General features: G+C 39.9%; 2 protein-coding genes and 1 pseudogene across 2 annotated transcripts in view; 1 reads left to right on the forward strand and 2 right to left on the reverse strand.

The window, feature by feature from the left end:
- Positions 1-3,981: 3,981 nt before the first annotated feature.
- Positions 3,982-8,150, reverse strand: LOC138060202 (leucine-rich repeat protein soc-2-like; annotated as a pseudogene).
- A 1,680-nt stretch (positions 8,151-9,830) lies between these two features.
- LOC138060203 (uncharacterized) lies at positions 9,831-12,139 on the reverse strand. Its single transcript, XM_068905936.1, has 2 exons — positions 11,332-12,139; positions 9,831-10,215 (listed from the first exon to the last, which is right to left on the reverse strand). The coding sequence occupies exons 1-2, from the start codon at positions 12,088-12,090 to the stop codon at positions 10,012-10,014; spliced, it is 963 nt and encodes a 320-aa protein (XP_068762037.1). The 5' UTR covers positions 12,091-12,139; the 3' UTR covers positions 9,831-10,011.
- Positions 12,140-12,288: 149 nt separating this feature from the next.
- LOC138060225 (coilin-like) overlaps positions 12,289-22,500 on the forward strand; it is a 10,789-nt gene continuing 577 nt past the window's right edge. The window contains exons 1-9 of the mRNA XM_068905961.1: positions 12,289-12,628; positions 13,209-13,264; positions 14,168-14,222; positions 14,859-16,291; positions 17,218-17,405; positions 18,289-18,366; positions 18,509-18,556; positions 19,060-19,141; positions 21,185-21,282. Of these exons, the coding sequence (XP_068762062.1) occupies positions 12,375-12,628; positions 13,209-13,264; positions 14,168-14,222; positions 14,859-16,291; positions 17,218-17,405; positions 18,289-18,366; positions 18,509-18,556; positions 19,060-19,141; positions 21,185-21,282 (2,292 nt within the window). The 5' untranslated portion in view covers positions 12,289-12,374. The remainder of the gene's footprint in view (positions 12,629-13,208; positions 13,265-14,167; positions 14,223-14,858; positions 16,292-17,217; positions 17,406-18,288; positions 18,367-18,508; positions 18,557-19,059; positions 19,142-21,184; positions 21,283-22,500) is intronic.

The raw sequence follows: 22,500 nt of genomic DNA on the forward strand, positions 1-22,500 counted from the left end.
TAAATACGTCTCAAGTTAAGTGCGTCGAAACGACGCACTTAACAGACGTCTTAGTCGTCTGAGACGTCTAAGCCGTCTAGTATAAAGACGAGACGCACTTAGCAATGAAGTGCACAGTCTCTTTGGTGATTAAATCTCAGTATCTTTTGAAGAAAATTGTGAATTTGATTTTTAGCCGTCGAAGTTAAGTGCGTCCCGTATTTATATTAGTCGCACTTACGGCCAGACGTTTAATGCGTCTGGACGTCTTAGACGTCCTCTAGTATAAATACGGCCATTATTAACGAGAGAATGTTTAACCTGCTTTCAGGCTCCATTTTCGTTACGCGAAGGGACGAAGAAAAAATAGAACCTGACCCAACTCTTCCATGAGAGATCTTCCGCCCACTTTTTTTTTTACTTATTGACCCTTTTTTAACTTTAACTATTCAAAATTAATTCCGCTATTAGATACTAGCAAGTCAGGTAATAGGAATTTCTCGAGAGCCTCGCGAACACGAATCGAAGTGACGTCGGTTGTTGCATCAGCCGATCAGATTTCGTCCAAATTCTCGACGAAGACACAGATTCCTGTGAGAGTTTTCATCAGGCCCAATTGTACCGAGAGCCGACATAAGAGGACATGAGAGCGATGTTCGCAAATTAGGATTGACCGCGCAAGTATGCGCAGACCGTGATGATGATGATGATGATGTAGTTATTAACGACAAAAACTTAGCAGCCAGTTGGCTGAATTGCGTAATTATTTACAATTCATAAATAAAATATTATAATAATATAAGACTAGTTACAAATTAGATAAAATTACAATTTATAAATATCTAAATCTTAAAATCTAGGGGTAAAAATATAAATGTCGGTGCGAAATGTACTTAAAACCACGAATTAAAACATTTGCACACTGCTGGGATAAGAGATCTTTTATAGCAGTTTGTGCGAAAACGTGGTAAGATAAAACTACGCGAATGTGTAAGGTGATTGTAAGAAGCCTTGTGTCTTGGGGGTACAAGATTACTAAAACGCTCATCACTTAAGATTCATTGGAAGAGTTTAAGACATAGTGATTCACGTCTACTCTGTTGAGTTTAAAGGCCATAGCGGTTGAGATTCTCATAATACCTGTGCCCTGGAGATATTATAACGTTAAGTGCCCGCTTTTGAATTCTCTCGAGATCCTCGCTGAGATAGCTAGACGGCGCGCGTGGTGGAACACGGGAGCACAGTATTCGAGTAGCGACCTTACACAAGTACAATAAAAATTCACAATGTCCAACGATGGGACACCGGCCTTGCGCAGAAGCACTAGAAAATACATGCGTTTATTTGCCTTTTTTATGATTTCCCCGTTGTGAGTTTTCCAACTTAAATCGTTCAATATAGTTAAACCAGTAGGATCTTAGCGTTCTTAACAACTGTTAGATTCTTTTCACTAGCAAACAATGGCTCAAATGAGTGGTTGCATTTCTTAAAGGCAATAACAAGTTATTTACATTTGGCCGCATTGAGTTGCATCAGATAGCTTGACAGCATGTTGGGCGTGGCTATCCTTTCCCCTAGGAACGATCCCTGCAATAGTGGGTGGTATCATCCACGTATTTCCAAGTAGGGATGTCTGGGATCCTCAGTTCGTTGATCATGAGTGACCAGGGACCTAAGTTTGTTCCTTGGGGAACTCCCGCAGGCATTGACTCTCAGTCTGAGTAACAGGGCGAGGAGAGCTTGAGGCGCTGTTTACGGTTTGTTAAGAAATTGATAACCCATTGTGCCACGCTTCGGGGGATGGCGAGGCTGAAATTTTTCTGAACGAGGATACCGTGGTTAATCAGGTTGAATGCCTTTTGGTAATCAAAGAGTACCACTCGCACAGCCGCACCGTTGCCGTCGGTGGCTTCCAATCAATGATGAAGCCTGAGTCGTGGATGACCTCGGGATTGCGCCGAACTGGTCAGGGTCGATGACCTCGAGAACAGCTGGCTCAAAGTGTGAGGACACAACAAATTCCTCCGCCAGTATGGAAATTGGCGGGGTCAGCGGGATCGGACGTAGATGTTTGCTGATGTCCTCGACTTTCTGTTCCTTCGGAATGGGAAACACATCCGCCATCTTCCAAATTTGAGGAAGTCGCTGTTCGGAAAAGCTGCTATTTAGTACGGATGTAACATTGTCCCTTAGGCTTAGGCTTAGACTTTCATATACCGCACCAAAATGGCGGAAGACAAAAGAACCATTGTTATTCTGATTAGGCCTTGTTGATTAGGTATTGTTATGTTAGCTTTGTTCTTTTGTTTTATGGATGTTAATTATTCCGGGATCCGGTATATGAAAGACAAGCCATTAAAGGACATGGATCTTCAAAGTTCAAATGAAGCAGGGTAAACGTCAATCTCGGTTTAAGTGCGATTAAGCACTCAGTTTAAGATTACGAGAAGTTGATCCAGTAATTATCGCGCATCAAATTATGTTGAATCCTTTGCTACAATATGTATTCTTTATCTCTCATGTAGATCTTCTCATGATGCGATGTACTTTTTCACTTGTTTCTGGCGAAAAAAAATCCAAGAAAACTCTTGATTTGAGGCAAATGTTTCCTAGAACAATATTTCTTTTACAGACAATGCAGTTTTTCACGTCTCGATTACTTCCTTAGTCTGTGTTCGAGATGACCAGCACTTCAAGTGTGAAAGGCCATGGCGAAGAACATCAACAAGCAATCACTGCATTATTATTATCAGGCTGTTCAATTATTTAAGAAACATGTGAAAAGGTACCGTAACTGGACCTATCAATTCTTAATTCCATAACTCAGGTTAATGCAAGCTTGTACCAGTGGATTTCAGTCATGTTGCACTTGTCATGAAACCATTTAGAAACTGCCATCAAACTGAGGTACTCTCACCCTCCTACAGCCACTTTTTTGTTTCTTGCCATGCTGTCTGAACGTGTCACAAGACAATAAGTACTACTATGTAAGAGCCTGAGATACCCTGCCCCTGATATAGATTTGCCAAAGACAAGACAAAAGCTGCATGAAATCATCACAATCACCAGGTGATCTGGTGACGTAATTCGGAGGACCGGGAAGAAAAATTTTAATGCCGTATCCCACAACCGCGCGCAACATTGCAGAGGAGAGGTTAGATCTCGGCGGTTCTACGTGAATGTTCACAGGAAATGATGGAGACACGGAATAATATGCTGAGTTTTGGCGATGGAAATACTGCAGGAAATATTTGGAAACAAGACCGCGCGCGGTTGTGGGATACGACGTTAAAATGTTTCTTCCCAGTCCTCCAGATGGCGTCACCAGATCACCTGGCACTCATGCCAAGACAATGTAACAGAAGTCTTTTAATGTGAACAGCCTGTGTTACATCTGCATAACTGAACAATTTGTTTCGAAATAAACTATACGTGTTTTTCAGATCCCTTTAAAGGGGCTATGTCACGTTATTCTTGCATGTTTCCGGGAAATCGTTAAAACTTGAAAATGGTAGTGTGGAATTCCTTTACTGATACAATTATTGTTACATAACAGATATAATGAAAAATATCCACGCCATTTGCCATAAACGTTAAAAAAAAAAAAAAACGGGCCGACTTTTTTAAAGATTACCCAAATGCAATCCGTTTCAATCTTGTCGATTTGTGTCCATCCATGCTTGTCTTTTCTTTTGCTGTATTCCGTTTATGCTGTTCAACAGTTTTACGTGGTTATTGCAATGTTTCATTCTACTTTTCGGACATTTTGGGTGTTCATTTTGCGTGACATAGCCCCTTTGACTTTGCATGCATCAGGCGAAGGCGTCCTAGTACTAAGTCATGGTATTTTCACAAAACAAGGAAATTCTTAGACCAGTTCACAAGGAATTTGGTCCTAGTTTACTCACAAATAGGTATTCCCCATTTCAAGGTGAAGAAAAACAATACACAAGAAAATGTTACAATTGGCTGGAAAGCCTCTTGTGCAATCAAATTAATGTGGTAGAAAACATTAGTCAATCTCAAAACCCAGTGGCGACAATCTCACGGTAACGTCAGCTCTAACGATTAACAATTCCTGTTCAGTAAAAGAACACAATTGTATTCAACTTGGATGGACATGTACTTGAGAAACTTGATTTACCTGCAATCAATAAGAACAAATTTAAAGGAAAAATTAAAGGGAAATTAAAAATACCCATTCGCCCTTTCTCTGCAGGTCAATGGTGGGGTTTTTAATTGACTAGACAATCATTCCAAAGCTGAAAAACATGTCTCATTTCATTTCATTCTATCCAGTTATCCGTTAAAATTCACTGATTCTTGTCCTTTGTAGAATAATACAAAGAGAGTAACACTGAAAAGGAATGTACATGTACTTCAAGCACACAAAAAACACTGAATGGAGACATCCCAACCATTTTGGCTGCAACATTGACAACACTGGCAGAAATGATCATAACCACACATCTAACATTTTTGGAACACCCCATTGGAAACATGGATAAAGAAAATTTCATAATTGTCAAACTAACTGTTCTACATTAACAATATCATTTACCATATCTCACTCATAAAAGGTTAATGGAGGTTGACTACATGGAAGGATCCTCTTCAGCATCATCAAATTGCCCCTCAACAACATCTGAAACTCCTGGCACATTGCATGGAGGTGATGAAGAACGATAAGAAACTGCAGATTCATAGTTGGCAGTCTTGGTAAATGCTTGACTTGCAGGAGGATAAGAATAAAGTAAATTTTGCAGCTTGTTTTGAAAATACACTTTGTTATTTCTTCTTTCTTGGAATGCCTCTAGAACCATATTGTATGCTATTGAATCTTGTATTTCCTTATCCCAATCCTCTGCTGTGTCCAGTGGATTGCTAGGTTTCTCATCTAATGAAGCACTATTTTGGAGATTAAAAGCAGACTGTTTCATCTCCTCATTCTGAGCACGAGTTTCGTTCAAAGATACTTCATCTGCATCCTCAAACATTTCATTGTAAATGTCTTTTGAGAGTTCAAGGATAATTTCCTCTCTTTTCTCAGAAGAAACAGTTTGGTATGTTGGGATTGTTTCTGCATTTTTCCCCTTTGGTTTCATCTCTCTTTCATCTGGACCTGTAAGGGTTCATAAAGGTGGGATATAACACAGCCAGATATTTCAACAAAACTATCCAACCACCACATGTGCAACCTTGTTGGTGCACATAACTTTCAAGCCCTGGTGTAAATTTATACAAAGTCCCATAAACCCCCAATTCTGAAAAGCTCTCAACCCTAACCGTTCTCAACTCTGAACTTTAGCCTGCAGAGCTGGCATTTTTGGGCAGCAAAGGCTTTAACGTTAAAGGCTTAAATGTTTCGAACACAAGTCTACCATTTTGAAAGCAGAGTGAGGTTGGTGCAAGTGGCTGAGATGGGGGGGGGGGGGAGAAGGGGAAAAAAAATATTTTCTACCCCTACCCTAATACAAGTGTAAGGTGATCATCCTCTCCTCTGGAACATCTTTTCACCCTCCCCATCATTCTTACTACAAGATGGCAGCATTATCATCAAAATAAGCCAGCTCTGCAGGCTACACTGAACTGGCCCATACAGAAAAGTAAAATTCTGGAATTAGATTAAAATCTTTAAGTGTCAATCAGCTTAGGAGGGAAAGCCTTAAAGAGGACATCTGTTTGCAAACAACAGATGGACACAGATGTTGTTAACCCTTTCACTGCTGAACCAGCCCCCATTGACAGTAAAATCGTCTGGCAATAGACAGTAAAATCTCTGTGTCATCCTTAGGAAAGAAGCGGTGAAAAGTAAAATTCTACCATAGATAAAAACTTCATACTTTGTACCTTTTGTATCTCTGTCATGTTAACATCCATCTTAAGCTTCTTATGAGGGAACATAAGCTCACAAGCCTTAATGGTTTTTATTAGGTTTCCTTGCCATTTAAGTTTAACTTATTTTTTCCTTCCTTTTTGTCATCTGTTTAGTTGTCTATTTATGCAGTGGCAAATAACTAACTAAATAAACACTTGAAGAGCAGCATTTGGGGGACACTTCATGACTTATCTGTATTCCGAGACACAAGTAATGTTGAGAGAGAGGAGCAAGGGGACAATTCGTGACGCTTACTAAAATTCACGTGCATCTAATTACTTCTGGACATATCTGAGGTCTGGGGCCTGTTTCTCGAAAGTCCCGAAACTTTACAGGCCATTTTCAGGTGTAACAATTCCCTCTGTATCCCAAGAACGGAGAGGATTTGAGTAGTCAAACTTCCCCGTCAGTTTGCTTTTTGTTCCCTTAAAAACATGTTAAAAGATCGGCTTTCCTGAAGGAGTGGTTAGCAAGTTCTCAAATAGCTTTTCGGGCTTTTGAGAAATGGGCCGCTGGTGTTAAAAGTGGGTAATTTCCCTGAGCCAAGAGTTATGACATACTATACCAACCATTATGTGACTTCCATATTGACAAACTTCTTTTCATGGCAAGCTCCAATGCTGCTTCACTGGCACAAGCCTCCTTGTCATCATCATCATCATCATCATCACTGTCAACATTCTCATTTACTTCTTTCAATATCTCCACTGTTTTCTCTTCATCAGGCTCAATATAATCCTCTCTCAGCTTTCCTCGCCAGTTATCAACAAGGCTGGGATCTTTAGAAGGGTACTTGACCTGCTTTGTCAGCTTGGGTACTTTCTCAGCCTTCAGTCTGAATTTGTTCTTGTCCAGGTCTAATCTTATAAGTTTTTTGAGACTCAAGAGTTCTTTGGGAATTTTAGTGAGCTGGTTGTGGAACAAATCCAGGGTTTGGAGGCTACAGAGTTTTTCAAAGGAGTTAGGAAGTTCAGTAAGATAGTTGAAACTCAATCTCAATTCAATAAGATTTCTAAGGTTCCCAAAATCCTCTGGGAGCACTTTCAAGTAATTTTGCGACAGCTGAAGGAACCAGAGCTTGCTAAGTGAACAAAATGACTCTGGGAGACTTTCTAAGCGATTTTGACCAAAATCAACCCATTCCAAATTTACTAAGGAACCAAAGTTTTTTGGCAGTTCAACTAACTGATTTTCATCCAAATGTAACTTTTTCAGATTAATCATCCAACCAAACGTGCTGGGCAAAGTACGAAGCCAATTCCCATTCTGAAATGCTCTTCTCTCAAGTTCAGAGATTGTGCTCCCTAGCTGTAGCCTTTCAAGATGTTTCAGCTCTCCCATAGAGTCCGGTAGCAGAGAGATGTTGTTTGCAGACAGATCTAGAGTTCGTAAAGTCTCTCCAGATGTGACTCCAAAGGACTCAGGCAAGGGACTATCTAACAACTGATTGTCAGCTAATCCAATGTTTACAATACTGGACAAACTGGCAAACCAAGCAGGCAGTGTCCTGAGGTAATTCTTTTCCATGAAAAAACTTTCAATAACTTTAGCAGATTGGAACACTTCAGGTAATCATTCGACACAATTGTCACTCACATCAAATATCTTCAAATTGGGAAGATCTCCTACTGATGATGGTAATTCTGTGAGTTTGTTGCTGCTTAAGTTTAAGATTTCAAGTCTGGTTAGTTTACCAATGTCTTCTGGAAGACTTACAATATTATTTTCTCCCAACTCAAGCACTTTTAGGTTCTTCATACAACTAAGAGACACTGGTAATGATGTCAGTTTATTCTCATCCAAACGCAATTCCAACAGGCACTCCGCCAGTCCCATGTTCCAGGAGTCGATTTCATTGCCAACCGCATCCAGAATTTCCAAGCGCCAAAGGTTTGATAAACACATGGGCAGTTCTTGAAGGCAGTTTTCGTTGAGGTGAAGGGCTTGCAAGTTTTCGAGTTTGCCAATGCTTTCTGGAAGCTCACGCAGTTTGTTGCCCGTGGCTGACAAGACTCTTAAAGCAGATAAACGAGAAATATCCCGCGGCAAGCATTGCAAGTCGTTGTAATCAAGATTCAAAACAGTGACATGACAAAGCGATTTTGACAGAACTACCGTAGGTAGCGTTTCGAGCTCCAAAGACGACAAATCTAGGCTTTTTTCCCAATTCAACACCGCTTTCTCAATTATTTCATTCGCTTCTGCCATCTTAAATGAGCGAACGAACAGCCCAGTCGTCTTGTACACTTTCCAGATACATGTTCACGACCGTTGCCTCACTTTCAAGAAGTCACCATGTGTTGCATGACGTAATGAATGATCTGGCAATGGAATTTTAGGGAGGAGTAGGTATATGGAACCCTTTTGACTAATGACACCAATCATCCTTTCTTTTAAATTATAGTGGCACGTACATACTTCTGCAAAAGTTGTTTTGTGTAAAAAGTGTCAAATGCTAATCATAATAAATGAATGAAAAGATATCTTGGGGTCTTTGACAAATGTCAGAGTGCTCTTAACAGACTCCTGGCTCTGGCTCCTTTCGCAGACAGCCAAGCATAGTGGACAAGATAATAGTTTAAATCCTATTAGGAATACTAAGATTTTTTTGTTTCCGAGTCATCAAAAAACTAAAAGGAAACATGTCTCTTGATAAAATGAAGAAATCTTGACATTGCATGACTTGTCTGGCTTTATCTAGTAAACAAATTATAAATTTAAAGGCATAAACCAAGCTTTACTTCCATGAGCTACTAAATGCAAACAATGAAAGCAAGACAGAGAATGATGAAAGGTTTAGGGTGCAATTATCAAGAACTTGTAACTCAGGGAAGGGAGGGGGGGGGTGTTGACGAAACTTGCATACAAAAGGGGAAGGGGTGCTTGTCGTCTTGCTTAGGGGTGTAAATTTCAGATTTTGGTCTATCTTAGGGTGTTGTGGGCAAAACACACCAGCGATCATATTTTAATGTAGGTGGTGCGATAGAAATGAATAAATTATTATGTAAATTAATAATGCCATCATATCAGCCATGAAGGTCTTGTTTAGGGTTGCATGTGAAGAAATGTAAAATGTAATAAATATGGTCTCTTTCAGCCTGGGACACACCCTGACTGGTCTCCTTTAGGGCTTTCAAAATTCAAAATTTCCAACAAACTTCCCCGCCCCTCTCATATGAAAACTCTGCCCCCCAGGACTCACAAATGACCAGCTCTCCGCTGACTTGACAGCTCAGATGGTAGAACAAGTGCAGCACAATCACATGGCCATGGTTCAAATCTTGTTCAAGCCATGACTTGTTCATACCTACTTGCACCTGCTTAAGTTGCTTTGTGAAACATCCATTCAAAAATGGGTTAAATGTCCCCAATTAACCCATTGACTCCTAGGAGTGGGAATTGAATAGATTTTACTGTCTAACGACAGACGATTTACTCGCAAATAGGGGCGGGTCCAGGGTGGTTCAGGTGTCAATGGGTTAACTGCGAGCAGCTCTCATTGGTGCTGCAGAACAAGTGGTAAAGCCACCAAAAAGTGGGCGAGCCAAGCGAGCCCTTGAGGGGCCTGGTACCAGGCCCATTGTGGGCTCACTTCACCCGCCCACTCTCTTGTGGATTTGCCACTCGTTCTGCAGCGCCAATGAGAGCCTGCTTGAAGGCTACTTGCAGAATGATCTTCCTAAAATTTATTTCATTTCGTTTACCTTTAGACGTGTAAACACTTGACATATATTTTGAGAGAAGTTGAGTTTGCATTGATTCCACCTTTTCTCAAATTATTGCAGCATTCTGACCAAAAAGGATGATAAGATAACTTAAATGTAATTAACCAATTAACACCTGAACTGCCCTGGGCCACCCCTATTGATGAGTAAAATTGTGTGGCATTAAACAGAGCAAAATCTTTTAAGTTCCACTCCTGGATGTCAAGGGGTTAAGCAATGATCCTCAAATATTTAGAGGTATACTACAATGGGATGAAATTTATATATTTTACTATAAAATTATAATATGTTTTACAAACAGACTGTGAGAGTCCCCTTTGATTAAAAACTTGGTGAAACGTCACTTGCAATAATCATTATTAACTTGATTGATTCTAATAGTTATTAATTAAAATTGTCTATGTCGATGATAATTTTCACACACTGTCCCTACATCCTGTATTCTGAGTGTTTCCAGGCCATGGCATTTCCTTCATACAAAGCTTTGACTGCTCTCCTATAGGCTTCATCAGGAGTAAACCCTACTAGTCTTGTTCCATGAAGCTGCATGTCTCTCACAGCAGCCAATTTTCTTACTTTTGTCTCTATCTCTTCCGGATGGGTGTATTGGAAATTCCCATCACTCGAAGGTTCCTAAAATCAAAATTAAGTAATCTTTTGGTAAGTCGGTATTCCAGTGTAAACATAAATTTTTGACGAATCCCATCAGACCTAAAAAAGGTTCATTACTACAAATTCCCCATCCACACTGCCACAATGCTTCATTTTTGATTTAACGAACACTGAGACATCATTAATATCCTCTGAGGTGCGGGGAGGGTGCACTGGTGAGAGCACTTGCTTCCAACCAATGTTGCCAATTCCCAGATCCGGCGTCATATGTGGGTTGAGTTTGTTGGTTCTCTACTCTACACCAAGAGGTTTTTCTCTGGGTACTCCGGTTTCCCCTCTCCTCAAAAACCAACATTTGACTTGATTTGCATTAATTGTTGATTTCAGTTTAAAGAGTCCCCAATTAGTGCTCTAGCACTAGAACGCCTAGACACTTACATAAAGTTCTTTTCCTTTCCTTTCCTTTCCTTTCCTTCCTCCTTTCATGTGTGGTACATGTATTTTATCTATTAGCTATTTTTTTTTTTTTTTTAAGGGCCTGTTCACATAGAAGTGGGGTGAGGTACCCCACCTCAGTGGGGTAACCAATCTCTATACAATTTTTCTTTTTTTCTTGATTGTGTTCTCGGGAGAGGTGGGGTACCTCACCGACGCGGGCTGCCCAGTCAGCCGGGCCAGGTAACCTGCTTAGGTGGGGTGAGTTTTATCCATGTGAAAGCTGAGGGTGGGGTACCCCGCCTGACTGGGGTGATGTTCATTCGGCATTTATCTTTAGTTTAAACATTGGAAACCTTATCCCAACGCCCTGGGGTTTTTAATATTGCATTAGAAGTTTCACTTTTTTTTTTTACTATGGGAAGGCATGGTACCTCACCTACCCGGGGTCCCCCACCTCCATTTGAACAGACCCTAAATCTGTTTTCTTCTTGTCAACAATAGGAACACTTAACCTATGTCCCTGAAGTCAAATCAACAGGTGGCTTGAAACCATCCTGCTGAGACACAGGTAACAATAACGAAATGAACAAATGCAAAAATGAGGTAACAAGGGGACAGAATTATTGTTTGGCATCCAACATGATGGCAGGGACATATCCTGCAAACCACCTATGATGAACAGCTTAGCTGTAAACATACCTTTGATGCCTCTATATTGCAAGCAATTTCAATTCTTCCCTCGTGTTCAAATGCCATTGACTGTACCCCAGCAAGACCACCAGGCGTTGATGCACGAATGGACTTGGCAATTTCTTTCCCGAATTCTAGATCTTGACAGTCTATAGTGACATTGCAATTTGTTACATATGGAATGGCACCAATTCCTGTACAACCATACCTTTGGGAGGGAGGGGTACCGAGATCCCATCCGACAAGACTGAAATCCATACCATGTTTTCCTCGATACCAATTAACTGCTTTACGCCTTTCAACTAATCCTCTTAACAATGGACGATCAGCATGTCCAAAGAAGAACACTGAGGTACCTTTTATTCCGCTTACAATACGATTTCCGAGATTAATCGCTATTTCACCACATTCTTTCAAAGACACACATGTTGAGATTGTGTGAATAGGAACAAGATCAACAGAACCCAATCTGGGATGACCTCCGAAATGTCTCGCCAAGTCTATCTCTTTGTAAGCAACCTCGCATGCCCGAAACACGCTTTCTTCGATGTTTTCCACGGAAGCGGCAATCGTAATCACAGACCTGTTGTAATCAAAATCAGAGAATATGTTGAGAACGGTTGATTGGCATTTGAAATCGTTGTTTCTTGATTTGGAAGGAAAATAAAGAGCCGCATTTGCTATTGATTCAACTATGCTTCGGTTGCGAGCTTCAGAAATGTTTAGCAAACAAGTCACAAGTCGTAAAGATGGCGAAGAACGTCTCATAATTCCACAAATACAACAAATACAGTTTTTTGTGCGTTTAAAGCATTTCAATTGGCCGTTGAATTTGCGCGGGAACAATAGACCAATCATCGTTCCACACTCGAGGAAAACGGACGACGGAACGAGGTCAGCAGTAACGAATGGAAAAAGATAAGTAACTCATGTATCTCTCATTGTAGTGTATTGAAATATAGGGTATTTAGACAAATACTCATACACGCTACGCGTGGGAATACCCTTTAATTTAAATACATTGGCAGACAAATTACTCGATCAGTTGTTTAATGAACACAGTAACAATGTCAGGTCTCGTTAGGATTCGGCTAAACTTTCAGCGATATCCCGAATTTCCCGAGATCAAAAACTCCTGGTTCTTGGTGGATACTTCAACGTGCCGCACGATCGCCGACTTAGAGTATTTAGTAAAGAAGAGATTCGGATTATTGTCAAACAACACTTTGATTAATCTTTTGCTTGATGACTACCTTCTGCCGTCACAAGAGAAAATTGAGATAATTCAGCACAATGATAACCTAAGGTATTGATTGTTCATCTCGTTTGCTTTTCTAAAAGTTGTTAACTTTCATGTTGGTCAATACCTTGCAATTGTGGTGGCACGTCCATTCAAATGGAAAAGCATTCGATCGATTGATAAAACTGGTTTGATTGATACTGATTGGGAGCAACTACTGATTGGTTTCAATGGATGGATTATTAATCGATAGTTTCAGCGACACACTTTTTTTGCAGTGTCAGTTAAGGTTTCGATTGAAATTGAAAGCGGAGGAAAGTGTACAATATTTTTGCAAAACCGCGCTTTGTTGGCGATTAAAATCGCCTGCCGTTAGACAGAGTGAAATCTATTAGGTCTCACTCAAAGGAGTCAATGGGTTCAAATATAATAATTATTATAACCTGCACAACAAATAGTTTGAGAGTTTCCCAAAAATGTTGTAAATTGTTGTCATAATTGTACACGTGTATGGTGAATTACTGTCAAGTTTTATCACAGCATTTCAAATTGCATTGATCACATTTTATAAGTTGATATTAGAGTTCTGTGTTCACAGACAGTTTAACCGTTCATGTACGCTTTGATACCTGCATGTATGTTTTAGGGTTGAAATAGAAAAAGTTGTTACCAAGAAGTCGAGGGAACAAGTCAGTAACCAAGGTAAGGGGCTTTACAGTAATATTATTACCTTAATTTTCTTTAAGATTTTCTAAAGCTTCTTATTAATGTACATGTAACAGTAACTTCTTTTATTAGTTGCTCCAGTAACTGAGATGAACTTTGCCTAGAAAATTAAGTGGTTCCCTATTGACAAGTAAAATCTTTTGGACCAGGTATTATCTGCTGGAGAGCTCTCAAGTCTCACACATTGAGCGTGAGTCTCACGCATTTCAATGCAATCTCACGCTCTCACACCAACATGACCATTCCTCACACATTAGCACTTTTCTTGAAGGTAACTCTACCTTTTAAGCTTTCAGAAGTGCTCATGAATTCTGATTTCATCCCTTCACTGGCACTGAACTTCGGCCAATGTTCAATCTTTTCATGTGCAACCAATTTTCCTGTTTCTTCAGGACTTTCACCCATTAATATATGAATTATAGGACAATATGTTCATTCAGGCTGACCATAATAACATGGGCTCTCTTAGCAAGCAGCATGAAAGAAACAAAATGGCGGACTTGATGGTAAATTTCCAGGGATCTGAGAAGCGCAAATTTCACAAAGAATTCCAGGGGAGCATGCCCCCGGAGCCCCCTACAATTGTTTGGCGCCTCCGGCCTGAATGAGACACAACACAAACAGCTTCACAACTTGATCTGACGCAGACTATCAGCTTAATAGCATGATAAATAAAATCATTCCTTTGCTCTGTGGTCCTCTATCAAACGCTTTAGATGTGGATTGAGATTCATGTCCAATACATTCTACGCATGACCATACACATACACTGTGTTGTGTAAAATGGAATATTTTCTTTGACTATTTCTTATTGCTACTTGAATGCATTGTGGGATTCACTCTTCTCATTTGTGTCTCTATTGTGTTTGTGTTTTAAAGGTTCTGAGAAGAAAGTGAAAAGAAAACAAAGAAACACACATGAATGCGATGCAAGGTGGTATACATAATTTTAACTTCCATTATGTGACCTAAGTTTGATGAATCTCTAGATTCAGCATCATCTGAGAATAAATTATCTTGGTTTTCTTCTCTAGACCACTCTACTCTCAAAGGTTATTTTTTTAAGTTTTCCTATCCCCAACTTCAACTTCAACTTCAAGGAATGAGCATGCAGTCTGCGTAATCAGGGCAGAGTGCGTGAATGATAATTCTTACATTTTACAAACAAGTGAATACTGGTAAAGTAAATCAGTGAAAAATCAGTGAGTTTTTAACATAAATAAGTAGATGAGTACACGCAACTCCTCAAAAACAATAGTATTTTTGGTTTGATCTTTTGCATCTCTGATGTAATTGGTACACCAGCATCAAATTCAGTAAATTGACATAACAAACTCTGTCAAATAAATTGTCCCATCTTGAAGAGGTGTGTTCAATTTTAATAAGGACAAGTCACAAGGACAAGGAAGTTAAAATGTCTCAACATATTTGTCCAGGATTGTAGGCCTTCAAATCAGGTTCATCGCTATCAATGTCTTCGTTTAGGTCTTTGTTGTCAAAAATCATGAATTTACATTTGCTTACGTGACGATTCAGCACCCTTACGACATTTTGGTGTCTTCATATCCAGGATTAAGACAAAGAAAAGATTGACTGACAAGAGCCCCATACATTCAACAAGTTCAAATGTTTCAGCAAACAAGACGTGTGAAACATTACAAGGAAACTCATTTAAAAGTTCCGAAAAGGAACAAAATCCCAGTCATGTAGGAAAAAGAAAGAACACTGTGGAGCTTTCAAAATCAAACACCAAGAAAAGCAAGACAAGTGGAATTGTCAACTTCAACGATTGTTGTACCATGCAAAATGGTTTGGACAGTGATCCTACTTCCTGTGAAAGTGACAGCTTTACAGAATCTACATTAAAGCGACCCATTAAAAGAAAACAGAGTGATAAAAGTTTGAAAACTCTCTTGGTGGAGAAAAAGAAAGCAACTGTTAGGGAAACCGGAAATATTCAATGTACTGGCTTAAACGTTGATGGTAGCTCCTCTGACAGCTCTAACTCAACAGAGACTATGTCAAAACCTAATAGCAAAACAAAACACAAAATTGGCAATGGTAAACTTAATGCTGAGAAACGAAAGACAACCGCAAAGAGAACGGCAAAGGAATTGGTGGATAGCAAAGATGAGCTAAATACTGATTCAAGTTCCTCTGACAGCGCCAGCTCTACAGAAACTAAGTCAAAACCTGAACCCAAGACAAAACACATCATTAGAAATTTGAAAGCTAATGCTGAGAAAGGAAAGGTGACCCTGTCACAAACAGGGCAAAATCATGGAAAAATAGGAAGTGATTCCAGTTCATCTGAAAGTTCCAGTTCAAGAGTATCATCAAAATGTACAAGTGAAAAGAAGCTCAAATCTGGAAATTTCAAAGAGCTTAGTGTGAAACGAAAAGCAACCAAATTAGGTGAAAAAGTAAAAAATGCTGATAAAAATAACAAGGGAGCGAGGTCTGTAAATGGAAGAACTGCCAAATCATCTATCGTAGTTTTGCAAGGCCAAAACAAAGGGAAAGATGTTTTGGAAGGAGAGAGTTCTTCATCTACCATTGACTCCAGTGAATTTGAGGAGTTAGCTAATCTTGCATTGATGGAATCTAAGTCCACATCATTGTCCATATCATCATTGTCCACATCATCAACGTCCACATCATCAACATCATCATCTTTGCCGAGTTCAGCGCCTTCAATTCAGAAGGTGAATTCCAAAGCAGGTAACATCCAAAGCAACAAGTCCCAAGATGAGAAAAGGAAAGATAAGAATGTGTTGTCTTTGTCAACATCATTACTCCCATCTGCAATGCCAACATCATCATCAAGTTCTCCACTGGAACCTCATAGACGGTACTCCTGCCCCACAACTGACAAAGTATCAAAAAGGCATCTTTCAAAGGATTTTAACAAAACAACATCACCCTTAGCTTTATCTGTTACACCTACTGGACAGGGAAGTTATGAACAGAAGACACCTGGACAAGGAGGAAGTGGAAAGCTAAGTATGAATTTGCGACTTTTTTCCAAATTCCCAACATTTTATTCTGGAAGTTTTCTGTTCCATTCCATTGTTTACCGTTTCCTTCTTCTTAACCCGAATGCATGTTACATGGTCCGTTTTGGTCATGGAAAACCTGGAAAGTCATAGACTTAAAGATTTTCATTTTCCAGGCCTGGAAAGTCATGGAATTTTGTTGTCGGTCATGGAAAGTCATGGAAAATTATAAGAATTGCCCTTGTCAAAGCAAGGATAAAATGAAATAAAGGCGAGTTTCTATCAAACAATCGGAAATTTGGCAGAAAGAGGCTGTTAATTTATTCAAATTTGATCTGAGTAATCTCCTAAAGTAAGGATAGATTTGAAGAGTTTCTCACGTGACAGTTAAAGTTAAGGTCATGGAAAGCTAGAGAAGGTCAACAAAACCGTAGTAACTTGTAAATCTTAAGTTACGTTAATTTTACAGTTGCCCACAAACAGCAAAGCTTAAGCAAAGAAACAAACACCAGTACCTTTTACAATTGCTCACAAACAGCAGAGCTTAAGCAAAGAAACAGACTTGCAATGATAGAATTTAGCACTTCAGTGGAGATCAGAGTGGAATACGCTTAGCCATCGTTAACCGGTGGGAAAGTATGCCTTTGTTGTCAAGTTTACAATGAAACCCCGGAGTGAACCTCTGGGAAAAGTAAAGCAATAATTGCACGCGCCAAACGGCCATAAGTAATCCCCCGTGCCGCAATTAAAATGACAAATTTAATAAATGAGCTCTTTATTGACCACTCCTTTCAGGGTTAGGGAGCTACAGGAATGGGGAAAGAAATGAGATAAGAAAAACCAACTGCTATGATCAAAACCAGATGACCATTCTTAAAATCCATCGACATCATCACAGTCTGAACTTGCAATGATCGTTTTTTTCCTTTTCAGGCTCCAGCTTCTCAGCCAGTCACATAAGATTTGATTCAGATGAGGACGACATTGAAGAGCAGCAAAACGATGACTCAATGCACAAAAACACTGATAGCACTGGAGAAACCAGGCAAAATGCTGTTATGGCAGACGGTCAGTGTGAGCAAATCGACCAAACCATTTCCAGGAAGGATGTTGAAAGAAAGGTAATTATAGTGATGGCTGTCTTAAGAAAGTTGCATGTGTTGATATAATTTTACCCAGTTCCTGAAGAAACAATCTGTAAGTTGCGTCACAACGGTGAAATGAAGGAAAATATACTTTTGAAAAGCGGTATTTCCTTGACCTCAATGATGCGTAGCAATCGACGAAGCCACTGACGATCGGTGACTCAGTTGGTTGAGTATCGGGTTTTTGTGCCAACACTGAGGGCCTTAAAAATAGCTGAGCAGAAAGTTAGAGCTGCCTTTGTAATTTCATCTGCAAATGGTTAGACTTACAAGTCTTCTCGGATTAGGGATAAGAACTGTAAAGCGCAGGCCCCGTCTCATAACCCTTCTTGTTAATCAACACTGTGGCACGATAAAGGACCCACACACTGTTCATGAAGAGTAGGGGGAGACCCCCGGGGATGTGCTCTGTCCTCCTTTCACGTTCTGTATAGACTGATAAAGGCTGACTTCCGATCTTACCCCAGAGAAACAATTGTAAATCGCCATGAGACTGTATGTAATGTGCGCGGCAAATAAAAAGCCATTTCCATTACCATTACCAATACTTTGTGGGGAACTTTGTTGGACTGCTTTAGTAGCAAAACCTTCCCTCAAGGAAGCTCGTGGCCTTCGGCCACTCGGGACTGCTCCTCCAAACGATAAATCCTGGATAGAACCATGCAGCAATTTTTTTCATTGAGACCATGTGTTACGATAATAAACAGGTCCACAGGTAGAGTTTTCATGGCAGTAGTCACTTTGAAATCTTAGAAGGAACGATATTTGAGGCGTAATGCAATAGCGTTCATAACATGACTAGGTGATACCTCTATGTTTTACCATGATCCTTACTTGCAGCGTCATAATATTTTTCCAGGAACCTACTCAGCCAGATTACACTTCTTGTCCGCCGCTTCATGGCCCTCCTCGAGCTGGCGACAAAATAGCGTATAAGGTCAGTCGCATTCCCTTCCCCTCCCCCTCCTTCTTCTTCTTCTTTTTCCTCTCCCGCAATTCCTCTAGAATTTGTCTTTTCTTATGTTACATTTTTGCGTTACCTTCTTCGTTTGGGTTATGTTCACGTGACTTTTCCGCAGGTTCTGGAGTTATCAGCTTCCTACACGCCCGAAATTTCTAATTACAAGGTATTTAGTTCTCTCGTGACTCTGTAATTGTTATATTTAACTTTAATCTCGGAAAGTTACCGTTGTAAACCTTGTCACATGTACATATACTACTGCAGCCATTTAATTTGCCATTTCTACCACCAATATTCTATTTTTATTCACTGTACGAATAAGCAAAACTGGCTCTATTTCGCGCGTGCACAATTGAGATCGAGAGAGACATGGTTCAGTATTCATTGAAAACAGGAATGCAAAGCCTTTTGTGACGTTCAATCAAGAATAGACCGATGCTTCTCACTAACTCGGTTGTGGGCCAAATGATCGCCAGTTGTGTTGTAAAAATATTTTGATTGAGTAATAAGTCGAAAATTAGAAACCTGAAACCCTGCTATTTGTGGACTGAAAAGATTCACGGTAAAGATAAGTGCTTTTTTTGTACCTTTGTCGTTAATTAGAAAGCACTTTGCGGTTATTCTGGAACCCATTGTTGTTCATTTACACTTTTTTTCTTTACGCGATAGAAAGGTTCTGTGATATCTTATGAGGCAAAAACCGGTGAGGTTACCGTGGAACTCACAAAAGATTCACTGAAGAGGACCCAAGGTATAAGTACTTCACAATAAGATGCCGCCGCACTGAAATACTAGAATTAGAATTCTATCACAAGTTCATAAATATCTGTAATGTATTTTTCAAAAGTGAACTCTTAGATCACCTTAGTTGCTGGTGGTATCGATGAACGAAGATGTAGCAGTGTAATCGCCTAGTAAGAAGCAATATATGCTGGGATAGCGCAGTGGTGACAGCACTCATCTCCCGCCAATGTGGCCCGGGTTCGATTCCCTGACTCGGTGTCATATTTCAGTTGAGTTTGTTGGTTCTCTACTCTGCACCGAGAGGTTTTTCTCCGGGTACCCCAGTTATCCCCTCTTCTCTAAAACCAGCATTTGACTTGATTAGCGTCATTTGTTAATTTTAGTTTACAGTGTCTCCTCTTTAAAGCGAGTCTAAGTGCGAAGTTTTTCATATGTAAAGTAGAACCAATTACGATCACAAAGACTTCGCACTTAGACTCGCTTTGAAGAGGAAGCAGACATGAACTCGGAAATGGTCCTATGGTTTTCAATCACGTGAGGAGACGGCCATGTTTGTGTACAAAACAATAGCAAATTATGGCTCATGTTTTGCATTATAATAGAGTCAAATTCCAACAAGACCGTTTTCTCAATTGTTCTGTACACAAACATGGCTGCTGTGACGTCAGGTGAAAACTATCTATTAGTGCTCCAGCGCTAGAACGAGAAGAAACTTAAATGAAGTTCCTTTCCTAAGGCAAGAGTGTGCTTCTTTAATGAAATCCGAAGGTGACAAGGATTTATTTTCCAAAAAATGCAAAAGTTATGAAGAGTAATTGGGGCTACATAAAAAAATGTGACAGCTGAGGTACAGTACGAGATTCACAACCAGTACGTGTTTTTATAGTGTCCCTGTGACCAAAAAATCCATTCTTATTTATTTATTTTTCAGTTTTGATTTCAAAAATATGTTAACTGAACTCTAAGCGACCGAAGTTTTAAGCCTTGATTTAAGAGACACCTTTTTATTTCAACTGGAATTTTCCTATTTAATGGTCCACCATTACTAACTTTAAGATCTCGAGAGAGCTGGATAGAGGAGAAAATGACGTCAAAGGCTCACTAGTTTAAAAATGCAATGCGTGTTTACGCCGCAGAATTAATATGCAGCACGGGAGTTTTGGGATTTCAGACTTTTATTTTAAACTGGCATTTTGCATAAATAATAAGCTGTATTCATACGCTGAAATTTTAAGCTAGTGGGCCTTTGACGTCAGTTTTCCCTGGATCCAACCCTCTGAGGTCCAATCTGTCAGTTCTGAACGTGAGTAATGGCGGACCGTGAAATCCAAAACTTGCACTCAAGGTTAACGGCCTTTGGATAAAAATGAAAGCTCAAATTTGTGCCAGTCAGGTGTTAAGCAAACACACTTTCAAAATCTGAAGAAAAGAAGGAAGTGGGTTTTTTTTTTTTTTTTTTGATTTTTTATCACAGGGGCACTTTAAATGAACGTCCCGTGCATTGGACAACGACTTGTAAACTAATTCCCGTTAATAAGACTCTCTTATGACTTCGTAAGAACTGAGGAACTAAGGCTCCGTCCACACGTATCCGGAATCCGCAACTTTTTCTTTCCGGATACACCTTTCACGAATCCGGAGACGTTTCCGATAAGTGTGGACGCCAAATTCGGATTTTTTTTATCCGGATGACGTAACAAGATCGAGCCCAGTTCCGTACCGTGAAATCAATTTTCAAGATGGCTGTCGAGGGCTTCATAGCGCTTGCTCTGTTACCTCTGTTTCCTTGAGGAGTCTTGAGCACGAGAGTGAATCCGGATACATTTCGGATACGTGTGGACGGGCAAATTCGATTTGAATACGCTGCGTGTGGATGGAAATATTTTTGAATCCGGAAAGAAAAAGTTGCGGATTTAAAAATATCCGGATATACTTGTGGACGGGGCCTAAGAGTGATAGTTCTGTGGACGCAAAAGGTTTGAAATTGAAACTTCCTGCCGGCTGTCATCTCTGAAGATGGCTTTATTAAGTTCTTTGTGCTTTTGATAAGGTGACGGAAACGTTAGTGGAAAATTCGAGTTGGTTTATGAAGAAGAGGAGGGGGAGGAGAATCAAAAAATGGCAGAGAATGAACAACTGGAAACACAGGTGAGAAGGCAGGATGACGAGGCAGCTTCTATAAAACGGCTCTCGAGATTGGTTCAGGAAACATTAGGCACAAAACAATATACAACGGAAACAATTAAGGAAGCCTACTCGTAAACGCCTAGGAGCTGCATCCAGTAAAGGGGTCCGTTTCTCGAAAGTCCCACAACTTTCCGCCGGGCCTATTTCGGGTATCACAAATTCCTCTGTATCTTTAGAACGGAAAGATTTCAGTCATCATTTCCATCATCATTTTGCTTTTTCTTATCTTGAAAATATGTTAAAAGATTTGCTTTCCAAAACAAGTGGATTGTATCGTAACTCCGTGTGTTCTGGGGATTTTCTGTATCTATCTGTATGCAGGAGAAGTTGCGCTTTGACTAAAACAAAAAAGTTTGAGAAATTAAAAAAAAAGTAAAACAGTGAAAAACCAAAAACCCACTAAATTTGCCAAGTACAGTAATGCCTTCTGCCTCGAGTTCCATGATAAACCAAAACAAGATAGATTGACACGTTCAGGGAAAGCTAGACTAAAAGCAAAGTAAACCACTTTTATATTATAAGCGATCATCTTATCATTATACACTGAACTCTTGGAAGAGTCTCGAGGAAGGGCAGGGGTAGAGAATTTTGGGTTCAATTACTTCAGCTTCCTTATTTTTTTGCGCAAGTTTTGTTTTCTTTAAACAACTCCGCCGTCGAAATCAAGTGAATGTAGGTTAGCTTCAGTCACGTGATCTTCGGCCATGTTCTCGATATATCATGACGTCACGGGAATTGGTGTCAAACGAAACTGCGGCATGTTTCTGTTTCAAAATAATACCCCACTATCTATGTGGGCCATTTTTTCACGCATCGCGTGATCACGTGACCGAAAACCAAGAAGCTATTTGTCAAGTACACAATCTTCGTCCTTTTCCTTTGTTGCATTTATCATGTAAAACTTGAAAGATCTGGTTCAGATGTTTTCATTTCTTTTTCCTCTACCAAAGCATTCTTTTTTACTTGTGTTATTCATTAAATCTGAGAGGAGGGAACACATCCCCATGCCCCATGAGTTTTATTTCCAAATCTATTTTAAGCTTCGTGCGATCCTGTGAAAGTTATTTTGGTCTCGTGCCCATGGTCGCGCAGCAAATGATCAATTACAACTGAGCAATCACGTGTTTTCGTTAAAATAGCCACTCCTCATGACCACGTGCTAAATTTAGATTGAAAAAA

This window comes from Montipora capricornis, chromosome 8, assembly GCF_036669925.1.
Source record: "Montipora capricornis isolate CH-2021 chromosome 8, ASM3666992v2, whole genome shotgun sequence".
Taxonomy (NCBI): domain Eukaryota; kingdom Metazoa; phylum Cnidaria; class Anthozoa; order Scleractinia; family Acroporidae; genus Montipora; species Montipora capricornis.